The 20,987-nt window shown below is 39.3% G+C and overlaps 3 protein-coding genes and 1 pseudogene across 4 annotated transcripts; 2 read left to right on the forward strand and 2 right to left on the reverse strand.

Moving 5' to 3' along the window:
• Positions 1-107: 107 nt before the first annotated feature.
• On the reverse strand, positions 108-5,329 carry LOC116392932 (ecto-ADP-ribosyltransferase 4-like; annotated as a pseudogene).
• Positions 2,419-5,086, forward strand: LOC116392931 (ecto-ADP-ribosyltransferase 4-like). Its single transcript, XM_031864771.1, has 3 exons — positions 2,419-2,659; positions 2,945-3,084; positions 3,191-5,086. Exons 2-3 carry the CDS (start codon positions 2,947-2,949, stop codon positions 4,088-4,090), a joined length of 1,038 nt encoding a protein of 345 aa, XP_031720631.1. The 5' UTR covers positions 2,419-2,659; positions 2,945-2,946; the 3' UTR covers positions 4,091-5,086.
• An 86-nt stretch (positions 5,330-5,415) lies between the features above and the next one.
• Positions 5,416-6,925, forward strand: LOC116392956 (NAD(P)(+)--arginine ADP-ribosyltransferase 1-like). 2 transcript variants are annotated; one of them, XM_031864812.1, is made up of 3 exons: positions 5,416-5,500; positions 5,691-5,775; positions 5,873-6,925. In XM_031864812.1, the coding sequence occupies exons 2-3, from the start codon at positions 5,710-5,712 to the stop codon at positions 6,632-6,634; spliced, it is 828 nt and encodes a 275-aa protein (XP_031720672.1). In that variant the 5' UTR covers positions 5,416-5,500; positions 5,691-5,709; the 3' UTR covers positions 6,635-6,925. The 2 variants fall into 2 exon arrangements, with proteins under 2 accessions (XP_031720672.1, XP_031720673.1); XM_031864813.1 differs by lacking the exon at positions 5,416-5,500 and adding an exon at positions 5,517-5,598.
• A 10,238-nt stretch (positions 6,926-17,163) lies between these two features.
• On the reverse strand, positions 17,164-20,628 carry ftr84 (finTRIM family, member 84). Its single transcript, XM_031864773.1, has 7 exons — positions 19,926-20,628; positions 19,681-19,776; positions 19,333-19,566; positions 18,604-18,760; positions 18,447-18,503; positions 18,161-18,214; positions 17,164-17,926 (listed from the first exon to the last, which is right to left on the reverse strand). Exons 1-7 carry the CDS (start codon positions 20,496-20,498, stop codon positions 17,379-17,381), a joined length of 1,719 nt encoding a protein of 572 aa, XP_031720633.1. The 5' UTR covers positions 20,499-20,628; the 3' UTR covers positions 17,164-17,378.
• Between the last annotated feature and the right edge of the window lie 359 nt (positions 20,629-20,987).

The following is a 20,987-nucleotide window of genomic DNA, read 5'->3' on the forward strand; positions in this document are numbered from 1 at the left end:
ACACTCGAACAATCCTTTAAAATTGTACATTTTTTTAATCAAATGAATGGTGGTAAAGGGGAAATAAACCTTGTCCATTAACAAGCAGACTTACAGATTGCTATTCAGATATACAGTATGTTTTGACTTGACCAATACTTTTTTATGACACTATTTTCCATTCCAGGTCTCCATATGCATGTTCTATTATGATCTCAGTCAAGCCATTGTATCCCTCAGACCAAAACACACATTGCTGCTCGTTGGTCGGCAGCAAGCGTGAACTTATCTAGCAGATATGAATTGAGTAACAGAGAAAGTGTATCCCAAGTAAGGCAAGTAAGTCTGAAATGTAGACCAACACCATTTGCAAATATTACATCATAAAATTATGAACATTTCCTATGTATATATATATTTTTTCTTTTTTCCTATACATGAAGTTTTAATTCGTAGAACTGTGCCAAAATGTGATCCCTAAAGCTAATAGGACCATTTATTTTTCTAAATTAAACCTGGGCCTTTAAATGACAACACTACCTGGGTAGTTAGTGTCGTTGTGAAAAGATGAGGCACTGTAAACAGCAGTTTTCTTTTGGTTTTCGAACACTTTCACAATAACAAAGGGTAGCAAAAGAGATGCAATAATCATACCAGCGATGGCAAAAATGAGCCAAAACGCATCCACTGGTAATGCAGATATTGGATGCAACTTATTGCTCTCTCTGTCATAAACGCAGTTCAGGTTGCTCTTCAGTCTGTAGATGACTTCACACCTCTGTGTATCCATCTCTGTTTCTGTGACTTTGAAAACCTCATAGGGAGGAATCAGCACCTGGCTGTTTAGCTTCAGGGCTGAGTAATGCGTGACGTCAGCTCCGAAACATGTGAATACCTCAAAACATGAAGCGTCCCTTCCAAAGCTCTGCCCGTCGAACCCTAATACGAAGGTACTGAAGCAAATCAGCTCTTTAGAGATGTTCAGATTTAAAAGTGTCTCTGTTCTGTAATATGTGCAAAGACATGTCACCTGACTGCTTCAGAATCTGAACGGCTTCACTTAGGGACAAATAAAGGGAGCGGGGCTCAAAAGTCTCCTTTTGTCGTTTTGCAGTACTTTCTTCTAGGTCTTGCTTGACAGGTTGCAGCATACTATTGGTGTACATGTATATGGCCATTGAGTGATGTTTCTCCATGTACTTGTGTGCGGGCTCTCTGGCTTTTTGCTCGGCATCGCTCCAGGCTTGACTAAAGTTTGTATGCGTGTCCCATTTCTGCATTATGGCTTATCAGTCACAGCAGTAGCTTTGGATCCGCAGTCGTCGTACAGGTCATGGGTCTGACCCTGCAGGAAATGCTGAAATGAGAGACTTGCTGTTCAGTATTTATCCAGTAGATGGAGATATACACTACATGAACAATAATAAGATGGAACCTCTTTTGCACAGTAATTAAAAAAAACAATTACAGATAATGACAAGATTAATTTCAAAAGTGCATACTTAAAGATGAGAAATGCATGTTTTTTTAAACACTATTTGTGATCAGAGTAACTCTTTATGTTATGCTTAAGTGCTGTAAATGTCAAATATGTAGTGTTAAATAAGTGGAAAAATACCTCTCCAACAATATCCTGCCAGCTGAGCGTCAGATATACGACAACAAACACCAGCAGTCCCACCAGAAGAACAAGAGAAGTAATGGCACACGCAGATACAGTTTTTCTCTGACATGCTTGCCTCTCCAGGAAGGCATGGTGCATCTGGAAGAAAGGAAATCTGTTGTTTAACCCAGAAGTACTGAGATCAGAGAGAATGTGAGTTGAACAAAAACCTGCAGGGCCCCTACTGGAACTGAGCACTGTACTGCAACATATATCATTTCATCAAAATGTATCATTTCAGTTGAATCTGCTTAAGAGGAGTGTAACTCAATCACATCACTCTATTGTGAGAGCAGTTGATCTAAATACAAATAAAGGCGTGGAACAACATATTAAAGTTATTTTAAATATTGACTCTCCAATCTGCAAAAAATATAAAAGTTGATGCATATAAAAATCAGTATTAGTGGGAACAAAGCATTCCATTTTGAAAACAGTAGAAGTCTAAAAAAAAAAAAGTGCTATGTTCTTATAACTTACCACATCCTGAGCAGCACTATGATGAAGTGTTGTCTTTTATGTGATGAGAGGAGCTGCCATCAACCTTTTCCAGACTGAAAAACATCTTCTGATTTTAGCCAGTACGTTTTGTGTTTTACAAGCCGATGACATACAATGTCTTTGTTTGTTTTAACCTGAGCAAGCTACCAAACAGGATTTACAGGTGTTACCACATGTGGAACCTTCATCTGGCAGTGCAAGCAGTGAAATGACAGGGCCCGTGTGGGGCAAGGCTTTTATTTACACTCGACAAATACATACACGATATGAGGCTACGCTGCAGCCCAGGAAAAGAGAGACGCTTGCGTTTCTTCTCACTAAATACTGCACAAACATCACGAGCGAGAGAAGATCCATTTTATCTCTGGAGCCTCTGAGCAAAGTTGCAGTAGAATGTATGTGCTGTGTGGTCATACTTGTAAATCCTGTGAGCCGGAACTTCTTTGTTGGCAAACAACCATGCATCTGCACTCTTTCAAAGCACTATCTCGCTGCTGAGAAACTCACCTCGGAAAGGTAAGCCAAAAACAATCAGATACCATACACTGTTGGTGGAGAATACGAGGATGTGTATTGACGGATCAGTCTACAAGTAAATATTATGTGGATCCTTATTATGGATTATCGTTTATCTCCTGCATGTCAGCCACTAGGCTCATACTTTTAATTGCAGGTTTGTGCAAACAAACTGTGTCAATGTGCACGCAAGTAATATGATTATACAAAGTCCAATGCATATTCATGGTGTTGAAAGAGTTAGAAAAGCTATTTTAGTGAGACGATTTCTTTCTTTTCGATCAGATATGAAATCTGGCAAAGGGCCAGTATGTGAGCTGAAGTCAATGAGGAACTGGGCAACCCTTTGTGTGTTTTTGGCGGTGGCGCTCCTTTTGTATCATGACCCGTCTCTACTACTCTGGTGGCCTCAGAAACCTGCCGAGGTGCAGATTACAGTTCTTTCTTTGACACATTTTAACTGTTACTTGCGTCAGCCTATGCAATTGTTGTTTTTGCTCACCTTAGCCGTCTCTCATCTGTCATCTGCAGAAAACTAAGACTGCTGGTTTACCTCTGGACATGGCGACAGATTGCATCGATGACATGTACGATGGTTGCAAGTCTGAAGCAGCCTCTGTGATCGACATGTTCGGCGTGTCTGAGTGGCACTTCAACCGAAACTTCAGCATTGCCTGGGCTTCAGCTGAAGGTGGTGCAAAGAAACCTGTGCACCAGCACCTGAAAGAAGAGCATGCTACAGTCATCTACATGTACACAAAGGTGAAGAACATCCAACAAGACTTCGACCAAGCAGTGAAAACAGGGAAACGCAACTACAGCACATACAGATTTAAGTTCCACTATTTCTACTTCCACCTGACTGATGCCATTCAAGTTCTGCGTCACAAGCAAACATCGTGCGGAACCACCTTTCACAGGACATGGAAACACTTTGACCGCAACTTAATCAACACAAACATGCGTTTTGGTGCTTTCACCTGGGTGGCTTCAAGCAAGCGGTCGTTTGATTTTAATGGCAATGTGTCTTGTTTTGAGATCTACTCATGCTTTGGTGCCGATATAACGTATTACTCTGCAACAAAACAAATGGGACAGGTGCTGATTCCTCCCTATGAGGTCTTCAAAATCACTGATGTCCTGACAAACGACCCATGGTGCAGTGTGGTTTACAAGCTACAGAGCACCAAAGTACCAAGGAGAGATTTAAATTGCAAATTGAATCAAAGGCAAATAAACACATATTTTGGAGCTTTTTTAACACACTGGCATGCAAGCGGTGTTGTGATGATGTCAGTATGCTTACTGCTGTTGGTCATCATTTCTTTGGTCCTTGTGAAACGCAGGCAGAAGCGTTTTGTGGCTGCAGTGCTTGGAGCTCTGCTGGTGCTGATGGTAATTCTGGGGATATACAGAGTTAGCCATTATTAAAGAGGGGTGCTGTTGTGGACACTTTGTTATTGAGAGAATTCTTAATATGTTTTTAAAAAGTTAGGAGGAAATAAAAATCTTCCCTTCATTAGCTCAGTTGGCAGAGGCCACACTGTTCACAATAAACAGCTCACTCGTTGATTATGAGGTAAGTTCTTGTTTACACCCAAAACAAAAAGTATGTTTACCTTATTATTGATATGCATCTAAGAAAAGAGGTCAAAGAATTGTGTATAAATTACTTTAAAAAAAAAAAATTGGTTTCACATTTTGGGAAAGCAATTTGTAGGGTTATATAAATATAGAGGAAAAAAAAAAGACAAAAGTAAGGAAAAGATAGTAAGAAAAGAGTAAGAACAAATGGGGAATGAAAGGAGGAGATTTGAAATAAGCCAAAACTCAGAAACTACTTTCAAATCTAGATTACAACACAAAACCTTATATCATCTACAGAGAGGGCAGAGATCCTTCCGTGCTTAGTTAAGAACAGGTACCTTGATGCTGGCAATTAAGGTACAGGCAGACACAAAGGTCTTCCTGAAGATCAGCATTTATGTGTTTTTGTGATCATGGGGATTTTAAAGATAACTTATTTTTTTGTTGAATTGCTTCATGTACAGTGACTTGTGGAATATTTTTTTTGAAAAAAAAAAATAATCACTCGAGGAACTAATTTGCATTGGTTGCCTGAATGAGCCCAATATGTTGAGTTGGCTCTTTTTATTTTTGTGAAAGATAAACAGAGCAGTTTTGATGAACACATCGCACAGTATAGACTCTCTACATGTATTTGTATGCTTTATTGTTTATCCTGTGTCTTCATGTCTCGCGATGCCTGTGTAATATATAGTCCTGCTGTCCCTTCACCATGTGTAGCCTACTGCTATACATGCACTACAAATAAAGAAAGTGTTTCAACAATGGTCATTTTACAGTTACTGACATGGAATTTAAACACTCTCAAAGCTGGGTAACATTGGAGAAACCAGCAAAAGTAAGATCGATTTGAAAATGCAACTGAAAACTCAACCCAGTGCTGCCAACTCATTTCCTTATAACTGATTTCAAGTTTATTTTTTGTTTCATCTTTAACCCTTAATGTTTCTGTATTAATTTAATAAGACAGGCTGAAAACAGGATGTAAAGATAATTTAAACAAATATAACAAAGCATGTTTCTGTAATACACTACTCACCCTAGCTTTGAGGTATTCTTGTCTTAGGTACAACAGCATGATTCCCTGATGCACAGACCCTTATAATCCATTACAATCAAAGAGGAAATGGGTGGGCCTTGTAGTCCTGCCCCTAATTGCAATGGCCAGCAGCTGGTGAAAGTGAACCAGGAGCTAAGCTTAACAGATAACTTGCAAGTCACCAAAGTAGTGCTCCATGTGAGAACTGAGTTGTGGTAAGTGGAACAAAACTTAATTTCTTCTCCAGTGTTTTCGCTAGATTCAAAACAGATATTGTGGAGTCCACTTCGAGGCCCATTTCAATCCGTCCAAAGTAAATTATCAAAATACGATAACTAAAAATGGAATCATTTACACAGAAAACGCCAACAATGCGTTTACTGAAAGAGGTATTTTTGTGTGCAGGTCTCTATGCTGGCAGACAATGGCAATGAGGGCAGTTTGGGCAGCAGTGCTAATGACATGTGGAGTCTCCGTAGGAATTGCAAAGGTATAGTGTATAACCTGGATAGTGGCTTGCTTTAGTGTGACTGTTTTGTAATACCATTTGTAAGTAAGATTATAACCAAGTAAGATTTTTATTTCAGAGCTCTGCAGAACCTGGGTTAAAAGGTCAAGTTCCACTGGATTTGGCTCTGAACGCTGTTGACGACATGTACGCTGGTTGCAAAGACAAGATGGAGTACAGAGTGAAGAAGGAGTTCCTGGTGAATGAGAAACGCAAAGACAAAAATTTCACCCTGGCCTGGGGCGAGGCAGAAAAATACTACAACAAAAAATTCAAGCGCAGGAAGGGAAAGCGACCTTCCACCTCTCTGGGGAAAGAACAGATCATGGCTATTTACGTTTATTCCCTCGACAATCCGAAAATCTATCTTGATTTTAACTACGCAGTTCGAACCCAGAAATCTAAGTACAAGACCACATTTAGATATCACGCACTTCACTTTTTCCTGACTGACGCCCTCCAAACTCTTAGCACTCGCAAACCTGGAGAGGAAAGATGCCTCACTGGCTACCGCAGAGTCAACGGCTACTTTAGCCAAGATGTTCTCAACAAGGTGATACGCTTTGGCTCTTTTACCTCCAGCTCAATGGGTTGGTACCCCAGCGCTGAAAGATTTGGAGACAAGTCATGCTTTGAGATTGTCACATGCTCAGGAGCAGACGTCTCTCTGTACTCTAAACTCGGGGAGGCTGAGAGAGAAGCCCTGATTCCTCCTTACGAGGTATTTAAAGTCACAAAGATTGAGAGGAGATCTGGCCAGAAGAGTCTTCCGTGTGAGGTGGTCTATAAACTGAAAAGCGTAGGAAAAACACTTTCAAATTTGAATTGTGCTCTTTTCTGAGATGAAGTACATTTAACATGCAAAATAATATATTGGGATTAGGAAACAGAAGGGATTTTACATTCTCAAAATTAATTTGGATATGATTTAAATTTATGCATATTGTTTTTCATATTTGAATGATTGAAATGTTAAAAGCCAAATAGTCAGAGGTGACGAGATTGTGAAAACTAGAATTATATTATTTAAAATGTTTGTATCTATGTCATCTGTACGTAGATAAATAGACTCTATCAAAGAAAAACAATTGTAAAATCTTGTCAAATATAATAAAATACTGTGTCTTACAAATTGTCCTCGTCTGACAAATGTTTTTCATGCATAATTCATAGACATACACACTCATAATTAATGACAAGGTAGAAATGACTTGAACGGGTTGAGCTCCCAGCTGTGATCGGAAAGGCCTGCAGCTGATGACAGACATGAGCCAACCCTAGGAGTTGCATGAGCTCATGCAAATAATGTCTCAGAGAAATTAACAGTATTAGTGTGTGAAATGCAAATTATTTATTGGTAGTTTTTATTTCTTGTTTGTTTTATCAAATTCTGAACCAGAAAGTGTGAGAGGAAACCTGTTTTAGGAGGGGAGGTGAAAGGAAAAAATAAAATAAATGAAAATTTTAGGAGTGTACAAGTCTCCTCCCGCCATTTGCATTATCAGTAACTGAGGAAGTCAGCAGAGTCGAATATGTTCACCGTTAATCAAATGGTCTAGACAGATTACAATGTTTACTGAAAAATAAAAGTTAACTGTCAGATGTCTGACTGCACAGATGCTTTAGTCAAGCTCCTACCTCCAGCTTAATGCATTAATGCTCCCCATAATGCTCCTTGGTACGGTCATGTTTATCTTGCACTCAAAACGGTCTCCTCATTATAGGACACTTATGAGGCATCTTACTGTGTCTTACACCCAATGTCAGTGAAGACTGCAGAGACAGACTATGCTGTTACATTAAAGGGTGTTTCTGACTCAATGTTGGCAGAGATTGTTTTTATTTAACAACTGTGTCTCCAGGTTTCTATTTTAATGGAGGGTGGCAGTCTAGGCCGCTAAACACTTTCAATATGCTGTACAGTAGCATATATTGCTTAAGTGTAACTGCTCTACACTTTATCTGGAAGTAAAAATGACAAGATAATGTGTCCTTATGTCAGTTATTTCTTTAAAGCAGTCGGCTACACCTGGGCTAAATGGCTGCCTTCAACTGGACGAGGCTTGAAGCAGTTTAAAGAAATGAGAAAAACAGAGACTAATAGGACCATGGCTGTGCTTGTTGTCTGTTACAACATGTAAAGCAGTGTTTACCTTTGAATCATGTCTCTTGTAAATCATGTGAGGTACTGTCAAATATAGACTCTTGGTTCTTCTAGGAGTCGCTGTGAAAGTTGTAAATAAGCTAAACACATATCGCAGCACAGAAGACACCATACAAAATAATTTTAAGAACATTTGTAAATGAAAAGCTAATTGCATTTTATTTCAGATTCTCAAAATAGGCAAGGCAAGTTCATTTGTATAGCACATTTCAACAACAAGGCAATTCAAAGTGCTTCACATAAACCATTAAAAGCATCAAAACATAAGGCAAAAGTAAAGGAGATTTAAAAACAAGAACATTCATTAAAACACAAAAAAGCCGTGTAAGAAATAAAATACAGTAGTAAAATGTAGAAATGCAGGAAATTGATCAAAAGGCAGAGGCTCTTAACCCCCCCCCGTGAGTTGTTCAATAAATCAGAAATAATGAATGGCCTGGGTAAACGCTTGAAGGTTTGGAAGAATGTGTATTACTTATTAGAGACCAGTGGTTCTTCTGGCAAAGAGAATTGGAAACTGGTTTTGCTATAATTACTTTAAATAGTTATCGTAAAACTGCATTGCATTGTGTTGATGCATACAATACTTCACCTTCCATGGTTGCTGCATGCAGGTCTGTCTATTTTCAATCTCTGCTTACCACAAGAGCTGATGAACACCAAACCCTCTTTAGTCAAATCGTTTACACACATCTACAGGTTTTGCATGCCAGCAATTTAGTCATGGACATTATTTGGTTACATATCATCAGGCGAAAACAGGTGTTTTATAGAAGATGTGATTAAAGCTGGAGCTGTACATTTGAAAACACGCAGCAACAAACTCAGGGAAAGACAAGGTTGGTGCTTTTAAGTTTCTAGACTGTATTCAAGTTCTCACGTGAAACAATGAATAAATTAGATCATTTTCTAGGGCCATATTGTGGTTTCACATGTGTACATCTCTCTTCTTGTCTCTTTTCTTCACAGCTTGTAAGGAAAAGTATGTTTTATTAATAATCCCTCGTGACACCTTTACAGCTTTAGTTTGAGAAGAAAATGTAGTGATGCACACAGAGAATGAGAACGATGGACAATGTCTGCATTTCTCAAGCCAGTTAATGTATGTCAATTTCATGCACGTAAGTCAGTGACATATCTCACACTTTGCCCCCTTGACAACTAGATTTCTTCTGACCTATTTTACTCATTAAACAAAGGTTGAGTTGAGTAAGTTGTAGAACATGCAAACCTCCACTCTACATTTCACTACAGTGTTTTTTTCTCCCTGTACTACTTTCCAGAAAACATGCAAAACCTGACAGACGGAGAAAAGATTCCGTGTGGTCTCTGTTTGCACTCTCCTGTCTTTTACCCTACGATTCTGCCATATGTCTTGATCTCTCTGCCCGCTAATGGCTGGGTGATGTGGCTGATGATATCATCTCCAGTCTACTGGACAGACAGGATGGAAGTGTCTGAGTTCCACTTGGTCCTCACAGAGATGATTTTTGGAGTCCTGGGGCCACCTTTATTGGCCATAAGATATTTTTCCGACCATGAACTGACAGACGCAGTGACTAAACTCATCAACATAATATTCACAGCCAGGGTTCAATTCCAGAGCTGTGTCTGCATAGAACGCTATGTTGCAGTCCTACGCCCAGTGCTGTACCGCAGGTATAAACCCCTTCGGTATAGGATGAGCCTTTGTTGTGTGTTGTGGCTGCTAACCATCCTGATTGGTATAGTCCAAATGTTCTTTTGCAGTGAAAGTGAGGAATCAATAGTTCTGTACAAAATCTATTTTTTGATGGTCTTGATTCTCAACTCTTTCTGCAGCTTATCAGTTCTCAGGGCTCTGAAACAGCCCTCCCCAGGGGAGGGAGAGAGGGAGGGATCCAAATTGATCAAGAGAAGGGCTTTCAATATAGTCCTGATGTTCCAGGTGACTGCGTTTGTAGGCTATGTACCCCTGGTCACAATGTTGTTCTTGGTTAAAAAAATAGAGCACAGCACACTGTGTATCTTGCAGCCTTTGGCTTACTCTGTAATGGTTTGGCTTGGGGTCATCTATCCTCTCCTCTACTTCCGCAGGGCAGGTAAATGCCTGCTGAGAAATGGTGTATGTGTCAGTTGTTTTCAGGCGTAGCTCCACTTGAAATCATTTACAATACGTGAGGTAGCTGTTCCTTCTGTTCTCTGCCATTGATAGTTTCAACGGAATTGCATAGCTAGGCAACAGCTTGGGTTCATGTTTACTTCCTGTCATGTCCCTTGATGTCATTCACATACACTGCAACCGGGAAATAAACAATAAATAAACATTCGGAACATGGAGTAGATACCAGCTCTGCTCTGCACTTTACTCGGAGGCTTTGAGCGCTCTACTGCTTTTTTGAAACAGCCTTCAAAATGACAAAGTGGGCAAACAACAGTCCAAAAATCAAGATTGCATTACAGCTGTGTGTATAAGATGTCATGTAAAAGTAGCCACAGAATTGTCTTTATTTGTTTGTAACCATTTGGTATCAGATGAGCCAATGTGCACTGCAAGTAGTTTTAAAATAAAGTTAAATATGTCTCTAGTGAAGTTCTGCTTTTTTTCTCTTCATCACTAACATTTTGTTAACATTGAATGGAAGTTTGTATTTAAATGCCACATATCTGCATTGACTCCACATTTTACACCAGTAGTACACCATTGGTGTATCCATGCATAAAATATACTGATAATCAAGAAAAATAGAAACACCTGTACAATTTAAATACAATATTATGAACACTCAGCAATAAATAAAACATTATATATAGATATACAGTATTTGGGTATTAGTGATAGCGTAGATCAGTTATTTGTGTGTTGAGTCAGATCTATGGAAAGTTGTGGAGCTGTACACTATGGTAGTGTGCGCCGCATTAAATTGTTTATCTAGTATTTGGTCATCTTGAGAAACAACAATATTAGAAACATCTGTCAATACAATGCAATCCATTAGAACACAAATTACATCCACAACTGCACAAGTGATTATCTATATACATACATATACATACTGTGCTACATAGAATACCGCATTAATGAATCCCTGCAGTGCAGCTGTTTGTCGGTAGGATGGTTCACGTGATTCTCAGAAATCTCTGAGATGCTCATCGAGTGGATTAAACAAACACACACAATATAATAATAATAATATTAATTACTTTATTTATATAGCAGCTTTAAAAACAGAGTTCACAAAGTGCTTTGACATTCAAAGCAGCAAAAACAAGGCAACAGTAACAACAGAAAGCTCAGTGAGACTGTTGGACACATACGATATAAGGAAGGAGAGTCAGGGACACAAGTATGGATTTAACCCCTAAACAAACCATGAATGAATGGCCCAACAATTCTTATTTTAAGATGATAACGCTAAAGAAAATATTCATAATAATATTATATTCCATTTCTGCCACTAGATTATGCTGCACACTGTTCCTGAGAATTACTAGCGGGTGCAGCTCAGGCCTACAGATTTGAGGTTATTCAATTTAAATTAACGAGTGACGTTTTTTTTTCATCATTATCACATTATTTGCAAAACATGAAAACAATGAAACACTAAACCCTCTTGAAGGAATGCACAAGATTTATTGTACAGTTTATCTCACACAACCAATGAAAAACTTCTTAAATTAATAAATAAATAACTGTTTACATTATTGTAAATAGTTTTTGAGTCATGGGCATTATTACAGCAGTTTTAATAAGAGCGCTATGGTATATTTTTGAGTGCTTTGCACTGCAACACGTTATGATCTACTACATTTACATACATGAACATGTTGACAGTGATAGTAGCTAGAGCTCCCTGAAGCAGAACAGTTTTCCGGCCCTGTGGAGGTAGAGAAGGGGCTGTAGAAACCCAGTTCCCAAAGCCAAGCTTGTGCTAATGGCGAAGGCCGTGGCAAACTGATTGGCCGTCAAGCAACATTGCAGTGGAATAGCAGCCATATACAAAAAGAAATTAGTGGCCAGAGAAATCATGACAAGCAAAATGATTTTAAAGGCCCTCCTCTTCATTATGTTACTCTTCTTCTTCTCTGTTTCTTTTTCTCCTGGCCCGGGGCGTTTCAAAGCCTTGAGCACCGAGCAGCAGCAGAAAAGTATCACTGAGAAGAAGATAAAATTCTGGATGAAAAACCCATAAAGATACAGAGTATTTTCATAGGTGTGTATTGAGTAGATGCATGAAACCAAGGTATTCACCCAGACAACGCAACAACAGGCCACCCTGTACCTCAGGGGTTTAAACCCAAGATATAACACGGGGTGGACGACCCCAACGTAGTACTCCACACAGATGCAACATAAGAAGAGGGGACGGGCTGTAAAGAGGAGGCCAAGTGAGAACATGAAGAATTGCAAACTGAAGGCTAAATCCAACAGTACATAAACATGATAGCATATGCAGAATAAAGCAAAAACAATCTCAGATATAGCCAAATTGAGAGAAAAGAAGTCCGAGGCCAAAGTCTCTCTGGCTCCTGCCAATATCAGCCGCATGACATAAACATTCAAAGGAAGACCCAGGAGGTTGTTGGCTGTAGATGAACCCAAGCTTAAATCCTCAAGAAGAGATCGAGATGAGTCTGAAGTGTTCATTTTGTGTCTGTAAAGAGGAAGAGACAGCTTCAGAGGTATTAACCTTAATGTAATGATTCTTTGATTTAGGGATTATTAATACAATGTCAATAATGCACAATAACGGTTTGTCAATAACAAGCCTTCAAAAATGTAAGAGGCACAGCAATAAAACAGGGTACATAATTTGACAAAGTTACAACTTTAAACTAGAGCTTTACAATTCTTGATTCAAACCTTTTACAGAGTTGAGCGGCGTTCTGGTCAAGCAGCAGTGAAGGGAGGTTTTGAACTGATACGAAATAGCCTTAGAAGCTCTTATTACTTGGTTTACTGTTGACACAATCAAATACACAAAAACAACAATCGGTGAAGAGGCTGTTGTGGAAATTTTATTCCATAACAAAATGAAGTCTCAAAATAGGGCTCACTGCCTATTGTTTCCAGGCTGTGCCCTGCCTTTTGCCCTCCCTCTGCCGGTAAAGACTTCATTCTTTGCTTGTTTTTTTGGTGTAGCCCAATATCACAAATCACAAATTTGCCTCAGAGGGCTTCACAATCTGTACAGCATACGACATCCTCTGTCCTTGGACCCTCGCATTGTAAAAAGTAAAAACGACCCCCCCCAAAAAAAACTTTTGACCGGGGAGAAAAAAGGAGGACATTCAGGGAGAACAACGGAGGAGGGATCCCCCTCCCAGGATGTCTTGAAATGCAATAAATGTCATATGTGCAGAATGAACGAATAAAATTACAAAATAATCAATCCATATGAAAGAAATTATACATATAATGGAAGAAGTAATGGCCGTAGTAGCACTAATAATAGCATAAGTAATAATGGAAAAAAACTAGTATTACTACTAATAATAACAGCAGCAGTGGATATGATGTAATAATAATAATAATAGAAGCAGTAATAGTTATAGAAATGTGATTGATAATAATACTAATACGACTACTATTACTAGTATGACTACTACTAGTATGACTACTACTACTACTACTACTACTACTACTACTAATAATAATAATAATAACAGCCACTGTGACCTTGTAGATGAAAAATAGATGCATAGATGAATGTTTGACATCTTTTTGTCTACCAGCAGGTTACTGTATATGCATGCAGATGACATGACACATTCCTGGCAATGGTTATATACTACCATATTCCACTGATGTGTACATGGTGATGAAGTTCCAAGATAGGCAGCAATGCACCAGCAAAGACAATGAAGAAGAAGACCGTAAGCTAGTGATGTAAACAATGCGGGATTGAAAACACTTTAACAAATCAGCTTTGCATTTATGTTTTAGATTCATGCAACCCATTTCTTCGAGCTCCAGGAAACACACGATTAGTCTTTATGAGTGGTGAGAGCACTGACTATAAACTTAACTTTTGTTTGTTTACAAGAAACCTCCACGGGGCACCTTTAAATGTTGGTTTACAAATGCAACAGTATTGCTGCTTTAACACTTTACATTCAGTATGTTTGTATAAAGTTTTACACAATAGCGCATACAGTAGAGAACAGAATAGAACCGAGAAGAAAATAAGTACATAAAATAAATACAGTAGCTCCAAGCACATCTAAAATATGACTTCAATCTTATTATATATTAGTAGTCCTGCCACAGAAATACATGTCAGCTGACGCTTTTTCATAGTGTTTACTCTCACAAGCTGTGGCTATTGCGCTCAATGTGTTCACTACAGCAGCTGCAAACATTTCTGTCGTCATTTTCTGGTTGACTGCCTCAAACACGTATACGTTTGCATATAGGACCACGGCCGTGCTTCATCTCTGTTGCGAACATGTAAAGCAGTGTTGCACGTACCTTTGGATCATTTTTCTTGCAAATCATGTCAGCTGAGAGAATAAAAAAATCTCCTCATATGAGTCGCTGTGACACTTTCAGATAATTTGAAAACATCATTACAAAGACACAATATAAAGTTGTCAATTAGGAAAGATATTATTATGTGTATAACTAGACAACTAGAGTAGACACCTCAAGTCTGTTATGGCAAAAGTGTCAGGAGCAGCTCCCAGAGATCAGCTCTCATCACACACATTCAGTGTACACAAGTCAGCCGATTTGGGCGTTTCTTGAAATCATGTATGTGTTAAAACACTTTTATTTATTTCGTTAGAGTTGAGTCGAAGGTCAAGTGTCAATTTATGTGTTGATATAGCAAGTACAGTACACAGCGTCCTATTAATATGAAAAATGGGATTGCTTAATATCTTTGTGCTGGAGTTTTGCAAGTAATACAATTGTATTATTTTGAAGAGCTGTTAAACCTGTTCTCCAACTTGCTGGGTAGTAAATAAATGTCAGAGCAGCTTGTTGAAAGTCATGAAGAATGTTAAACTTCAGTGTGCCTGTCTATGTAGAAGGTCTGTTCAACATGTATGTGAATCCACTCAGGTGCTGAAACTAGCTTCAGGACTCACAACCTCCAGGTAGGAGAAGTTGTATTTCACACTATTAGAATGTTAAATGATGCAGGGTATGTGTAGTTTTCAGTAGTAGAAAAATGACTTGAAGGCTAAATTTAACTCTTGCCATGAATAATGACATCCTCAGTTACGTAGGTTTTTTTAAATGAAAAAAATGAAGAAAACTTCATAACAGCAGCAAAAAGCATTTGTATTGTATTTCAGATTCTTAAGATAAGAAAGTACATGATGCAGCGTGCACAATGCACACTCTTACAAATAAGCAAATTGGGCTTCCGATAATTCCATTTAAGATAGTTAAATAGTAAGACTATACTATTCTTTTGTGTTTTGCACGAAACAGTATTTGTGTGAGCGGTTGCTTATGTTATTTATTGACCTATTAGGACTTATATACGTTTACAGTGTGAGATTGACAGCGTGTGTGCATTACTGTACATACATCTATAACAGGAATATGTTCAGCGTCCCATGTTCATTCATTTATCTCTTATCAGGATGAACATGAACATTTGCACCATCAACCACACAGCCATAATTCGACCGTGTGTGTCACCTGGGGAAAACTCCGTGCAGGACATTCTGTTTGGAGTTGCATATGCGGTGAACCTTCTCTTTGGTCTCCCCATCAATGGCTACGTCCTGTGGCTTATATTTAGTGGACGACAAAAGAAGATAGCTTCTGATTTCATCCCTCTCAACCAGATTGCGGTGGAATCCCTCCTCTCTCTCTCTCTGGCATTTGGTATTTCCTGAATGACTTCATCTCACTCCGTATCTTGACAAACATATTTAATGTCTTGGCTATCGTGTTCATTATTATGCGTCCCCTGGTGCAGAGCTACATCTGTCTGGAGCAATACCTTGCAACTGTCCATCCTGTGATATTCCTCAGGTGTAAACCTTTGAGGTACAAGGGGGCCGTTTGCTTTGTTTCTTGGCTGATAGCTATTACGCTGTCTGATGTCGGCATGGCTTTTCATTTCCCAAGAGAGTTTTTCTATTCGATAGCAGCTTTGCATCTGTTCTTCTTGCTGTCGATGATTTTCTGCTGCTTATCAGTTCTCAGAGCTCTGAAACGCCCTACACCAGGGGTGGGGCTGAGGGACAAACACAGGGGTAACAGCATGACGAAAAAGGCTTTTAAGATCATTTTGATTAATTTAGTGTATACAACTTTGTCCCAGCTCCCAATGCCGGTTGGTGTATCCTTGCTGGGAACAATACCAGATCCCATGTTTGTTACTGTTTCCTCACTAAATACCTATATATTTGTCATAACAGGTTTTGTCCCAGCCATGCTGTATCTTCATAGGATGGGGAAACTGTACAGTAAATGCAATTGCCTGTAAGCAGATATTTGTGTTTATGATATTTGTGAAGCAGCGTTCAGTTTTTCTGCTCCAAATATCTGGAACAAAGTCCCAGAAAGCTGCAGGTCTGCTGAGACTCTCAGCTCCTTTAAATCAAGATTGAAGACTTTTCTGTTTGCTGCTGCCTTTAATTGAACCATATTCAAGGATATTAATCAATTTCCTGCATTTCTGCTACTGTATTTTATTTCTTACACTGCTATTTAATGTTGTAATGTTTCAATGAATGTTTTGCCTTATGTTTTGATGCTTTTAATGATTTCATGTGAAGCACTTTGAATTGCCTTGTTGTTGAAATGTGCTATACAAATAAACTTGCCTTGCCTTGCCTTTGTATATTGCCTACAAGATTTCTTCAAGGCATTAAAATATCTGAATTAAACATAAATGAGTCACTAAACAAAGTCAAATTATATACAAATGCAATTGTTAAATTACTTGGTTTAGAATATTTGTCTAAATATCAATTAATATACTGGTATGATAAACAGTATGTGTTTGATATGATATATATGTCTTTATGTTGCTTTGTTATGAAATGTAATAAAGGTGTTTTTTGGTGTTTTATGTCATCGCTTCCCACTTTAATTGTGAAAGTCTCTCTAAGACAATAAAAACTTGAAAATTTACAGCATGTACATTTTTATTTTTACTGTGCACACAAGCACAAATATATACAATACATAAAACACACACACAGCGCATGCATATTTTTCATCAATTATCTGCAGATTGTTTCAGCCACAGCATGCTCATCCCAATTGAATATAGGCCTTCTGTTATTAGAAGATTGCATTGTTACTTAGGGTGTACATCAATATATATTTCTCCCAACAGGAACTTGCATGAAACAAAAACCCTGACATATGTATTCAAAATAATAGCCTTAAAATATTATATATAAATATTTTTACGCAGACAATTACTTTACATTGTACTGTTCAGCTAGTATTTAACAGTACCTGTACATCTCAGTAAGGCGTGGGATTCTGCTTCTGCTTCAGCGGGCAGAGGGTAACAGAGGAGCCCACACCAAAGCCAGCATACAAAGGCTCACTGAACTGAGCTTTAAATCTGTGGATAAGCTCCATAGTCTCTGTTATTGCGTAAAAGGCCACAGTGCTGCCTGCATAATCCAGGTACACGCCGATTCGTGTGGCCCTGGGAGCTTCAGGAAGGTCTCTGTCTACTTTATTGTGCCAGGCAGAGTAGCCCGAGTCGGAGCAGAGAAGACTCCAAGACTTGTGGTTGTAGCCCAGCAGGCTGTGGGAATTCTTCCCCTTGCGACTGATGCTCTTGTAGGCCACCCCGATGGAAAACTCCCCGCTCCACTCGGCCTCCCAGTAAAATCTGAACCCAGTCAGAGGCTCTTTGCACAGCACCTGGGAGAAGCCATCAAAGCGTTCTGGGTGATCTGGATGAAACTGGACTGCTTTCCTCCTTGTGACCCTCTGGTTCCCGTCCGACAGGGCCAGCTCTTTGTATACTGTGTTTGGATCCAGGGACATCTTGGAGCAGTCTGAGCAAAGACAGCCATACACATTGTTTTTGTTATTAATCTTTAGATATGGAGCATCCCATTGATCATCCACTCATCCATGTATTTTCACCCACAACAACTAATTATCTGATAATACCATATTATTGAACAAATATTGCTGTTGCAAGGAAAGACAAATGTGTCAAAGTAGTCTCTTTATTTCTAATAAAGGTTGAGGCACTGAATGGACTGAACTATGAACACTGAACTCACATCTTAAGAAGTCCGTCCTGGTTTTTGGCTCCTGAAAATCAACTCTGGAAGGAACTGTTTGGATATAGAAAAAAATTAAAATGATAACACACTATTTTGTAATACATTTTATCTTGTGGTTTACATTCTAAAATAATTCAAAAGGTAATTATACAATTACATAAATCAAATGAGGGAAAGTTGAAACACTTTCTATCCACATCTTTCTTGTTCTCTGAAATGAATTCTATATAATTAATATTCACGAGAAAGTTGTATATATTTTCACATATTGACACACATATACCTTTGAGTCGTTTCTCTCCATTTCTCGGCAGAAGTATATACACGGGGGTTTCACTAACTGTGAGAATGATACAGCATTATGTTAGTGGGTTACTGGCTCACTTTGTAGTTTTTATAGTATAAAAATATTTTGTAAATTTCATCTGCTATACACAAACCTGTCTTTGAGATTTTGCTCAATTCCGTCTTACAGATGTTGTCCAGATGTTCCTTCATCTCGGTGGCCGTCTTGCTCATCTCTCCAAAGGAGAACTGAGGGTTGATGAGCACTTTGGGCACCATGGCCACAGGAGGAACGCACAGGGTCGGAAAATTCTATTGAACAAGAAATAGGAGCTCCATACTCTGGTCAACAAGTCAGAAACACAAACAGTGCCCTCGCCTGGCCAAAATAATATCATCAATATTAACAGTTATTGCCCCGTTTCATTCACAATAACAGTTATTATCTGCTATTCAAAGAGTGCATGGAGCACGCAAAAATGTTTACATGTGACATGAATATTTAAATATTGCCACCTTCAAAGTAGTGCACACTTTCATATTGCAAGTGAGAAAAGTCAATTTTGGGGAATCCATTTCTTAAGTCTGAACTCATTTGTTTTCTCTCCTGGTTTTATCACTAAGAACTGGTGAAAACTGGGGTTTTTCCAGGATTATCTTTCTTGGTCACAGAAGTTATTTTGTTTGTGTTTGTTTTTGTAAAAGTAATTTTGGCCACAAGATACATTATAAATGGATTGTTGTGTCTAAATAAAAAAAAGATAGCTTCAAGAGAACATGAACTCATAGATTCTAATGTGTAAACATCTCTGCTGGCGTTTGAATGACGTGTATTAAGACACGAATACTTATATTTCTTGCAGCCCTGTATGATCTTTCAGCACCTGCAGAAAGTGAATGTTGTCCTCTGTTTCGAGGATTTGCCTTAGCTCTGCATCTCTGCGCTGTAGCTCCAGTATCTCCTGCTCCAGACGGTCCAAGTAGCCCTCAGCCTGAGACATCGCCGACTGCATGTTGGCTGTTATCATCTGATGGATTTCAGCCTTCCAGCGCTCCACCGCCTGCAGCATTTCGTGGAAGGTCTTATCAGTTTCTGCCTGTGCTCGCTGGGCAGCACTCTGAAGGGGAAAACCAGTTTGTCAAGAGGTTTAGGGAAGGTGTGACATTTGATGACGACTTTTTTAAAATTTATTGTACACAATTATGTTTCATTAGGAAATGTCAGATCTTACTTTGAGAACATCCACATTGTGTTTGAGGTCCTGCAGCTCCTTCATCCTCTCTTGAATGATGTGCTGGACCTCAGTCTGGGTGACCACCAGGACTTTCTGTTGGAATAACAAGCTTTTGTCAAGCAGACACTTGAGAGGTATAATTTTGGGTAATTTTCGGGTGTTGTGATAATGAATTCACAACTGACACTGTTTTGTTTCGTCTAAATGTCACGCATTTTGACTCACAGCCAATCCAGACTCACTTGTTTTTCGATGCGCTCTTCCTCCGCTGAGGTAATGTTGTGGCCGCGGTGCTCTTTGACAGTACACAGCACACAGATACACATCTGGTCAGAGCGACAGAACAGCTCCAGGCCTTTCTCATGCTGGGGGCAGATCTTCCTGTCCAGGTGGCCCGTCTCATCCACCAGCTTATGTCTCTTGAAGGTGGACGACTCGTAGTGTGGCTTGATGTGCGTTTCGCAGTAGTAGGCCAGGCACATGAGGCACGACTTCACGGCCTTCTTGCGACGACCAACGCAGAAGTCGCAGAAGGATTCCCGCTGCATGTATGGGAAAGGGGTGAGCTCCGGGAGCTGGCGCCGCGGCTCGTGGCTTACATCGGGCAGATTGCGTCTCAGCACGGGCCGTGGTGTGAAGGTGGAGTGGCACTGCGGGCAGCTGTACACACCCGTGTGGTCAAACTGGTCCCAGTAGATCTTGATGCACTCCAGACAGTAGGTGTCACCACAGGGGATGGTGACCGGGTCTCTCAGCGTATCCACACAGAGTGGACAGTAATCCTCTGGAGGTAAAGGGAAACTGGACTCAGCCATGATGATGTTGGATGCGTCAAATATTGGACGAACTTAGGATCAGAATCAGAAATGTCTACAGGCTAAGTCTGACAAATGATAGTCCAGCTGTTAGTCAGTATGCTGTCCAGAGAGTCCAACTTTCTTTCATCCTACAACTCTTTTTCAAACCAGGGACAATGTTGGTCGCTGGCGATATTTAAAGGAAAGCCTTTGTTTCTACTGTAAACACACAGTGATGTCTTCGCATATCACCTCTGTCCCAGCATCTGAGTGAAAGATACTACAGTCCACCACCACGATGGAACAGCTTAACAAGCAGGAATTTCAGGGAAAGTAAACTCACACAGTAAGGTGAAGTTGTCAGCAAAATATCATCATATTAAAGAAGTCAACACCTTCCATCATTTGTATTGGTGTTTAACTGAAATGCACCTTGACACCATGGTCTGTTTTAGCTTTGACATTTTTTATATTTACAAAACAAGGTTCATCTGACCTAATGTTTGC

This window comes from Anarrhichthys ocellatus, unplaced genomic scaffold (assembly GCF_004355925.1).
Source record: "Anarrhichthys ocellatus isolate YVR2014 unplaced genomic scaffold, GSC_Weel_1.0 scaffold31, whole genome shotgun sequence".
Taxonomy (NCBI): Eukaryota; Metazoa; Chordata; class Actinopteri; order Perciformes; family Anarhichadidae; genus Anarrhichthys; species Anarrhichthys ocellatus.

Bases quoted from the DNA above. Each gene is read 5' to 3' on its own strand.
- ftr84 (XM_031864773.1), bottom strand. From the start codon at position 20,498: ATGGCTGAGTCCAGTTTCCCTTTACCTCCAGAGGATTACTGTCCACTC. The intron at 19,777-19,925 runs GTGAGTCTGGAT...TTATTCCAACAG, and splicing joins AAGAGCGCATCGAAAAACAA to AAAGTCCTGGTGGTCACCCA. The intron at 18,504-18,603 runs GTTTGTGTATAG...TCATTCTCACAG, and splicing joins GAGCAAAATCTCAAAGACAG to TTAGTGAAACCCCCGTGTAT.
- LOC116392956 (XM_031864812.1), top strand. From the start codon at position 5,710: ATGGCAATGAGGGCAGTTTGGGCAGCAGTGCTAATGACATGTGGAGTC. The intron at 5,776-5,872 runs GTATAGTGTATA...TTTTTATTTCAG, and splicing joins TCTCCGTAGGAATTGCAAAG to AGCTCTGCAGAACCTGGGTT.
- LOC116392931 (XM_031864771.1), top strand. From the start codon at position 2,947: ATGAAATCTGGCAAAGGGCCAGTATGTGAGCTGAAGTCAATGAGGAAC. The intron at 3,085-3,190 runs GTGCAGATTACA...TGTCATCTGCAG, and splicing joins GGCCTCAGAAACCTGCCGAG to AAAACTAAGACTGCTGGTTT.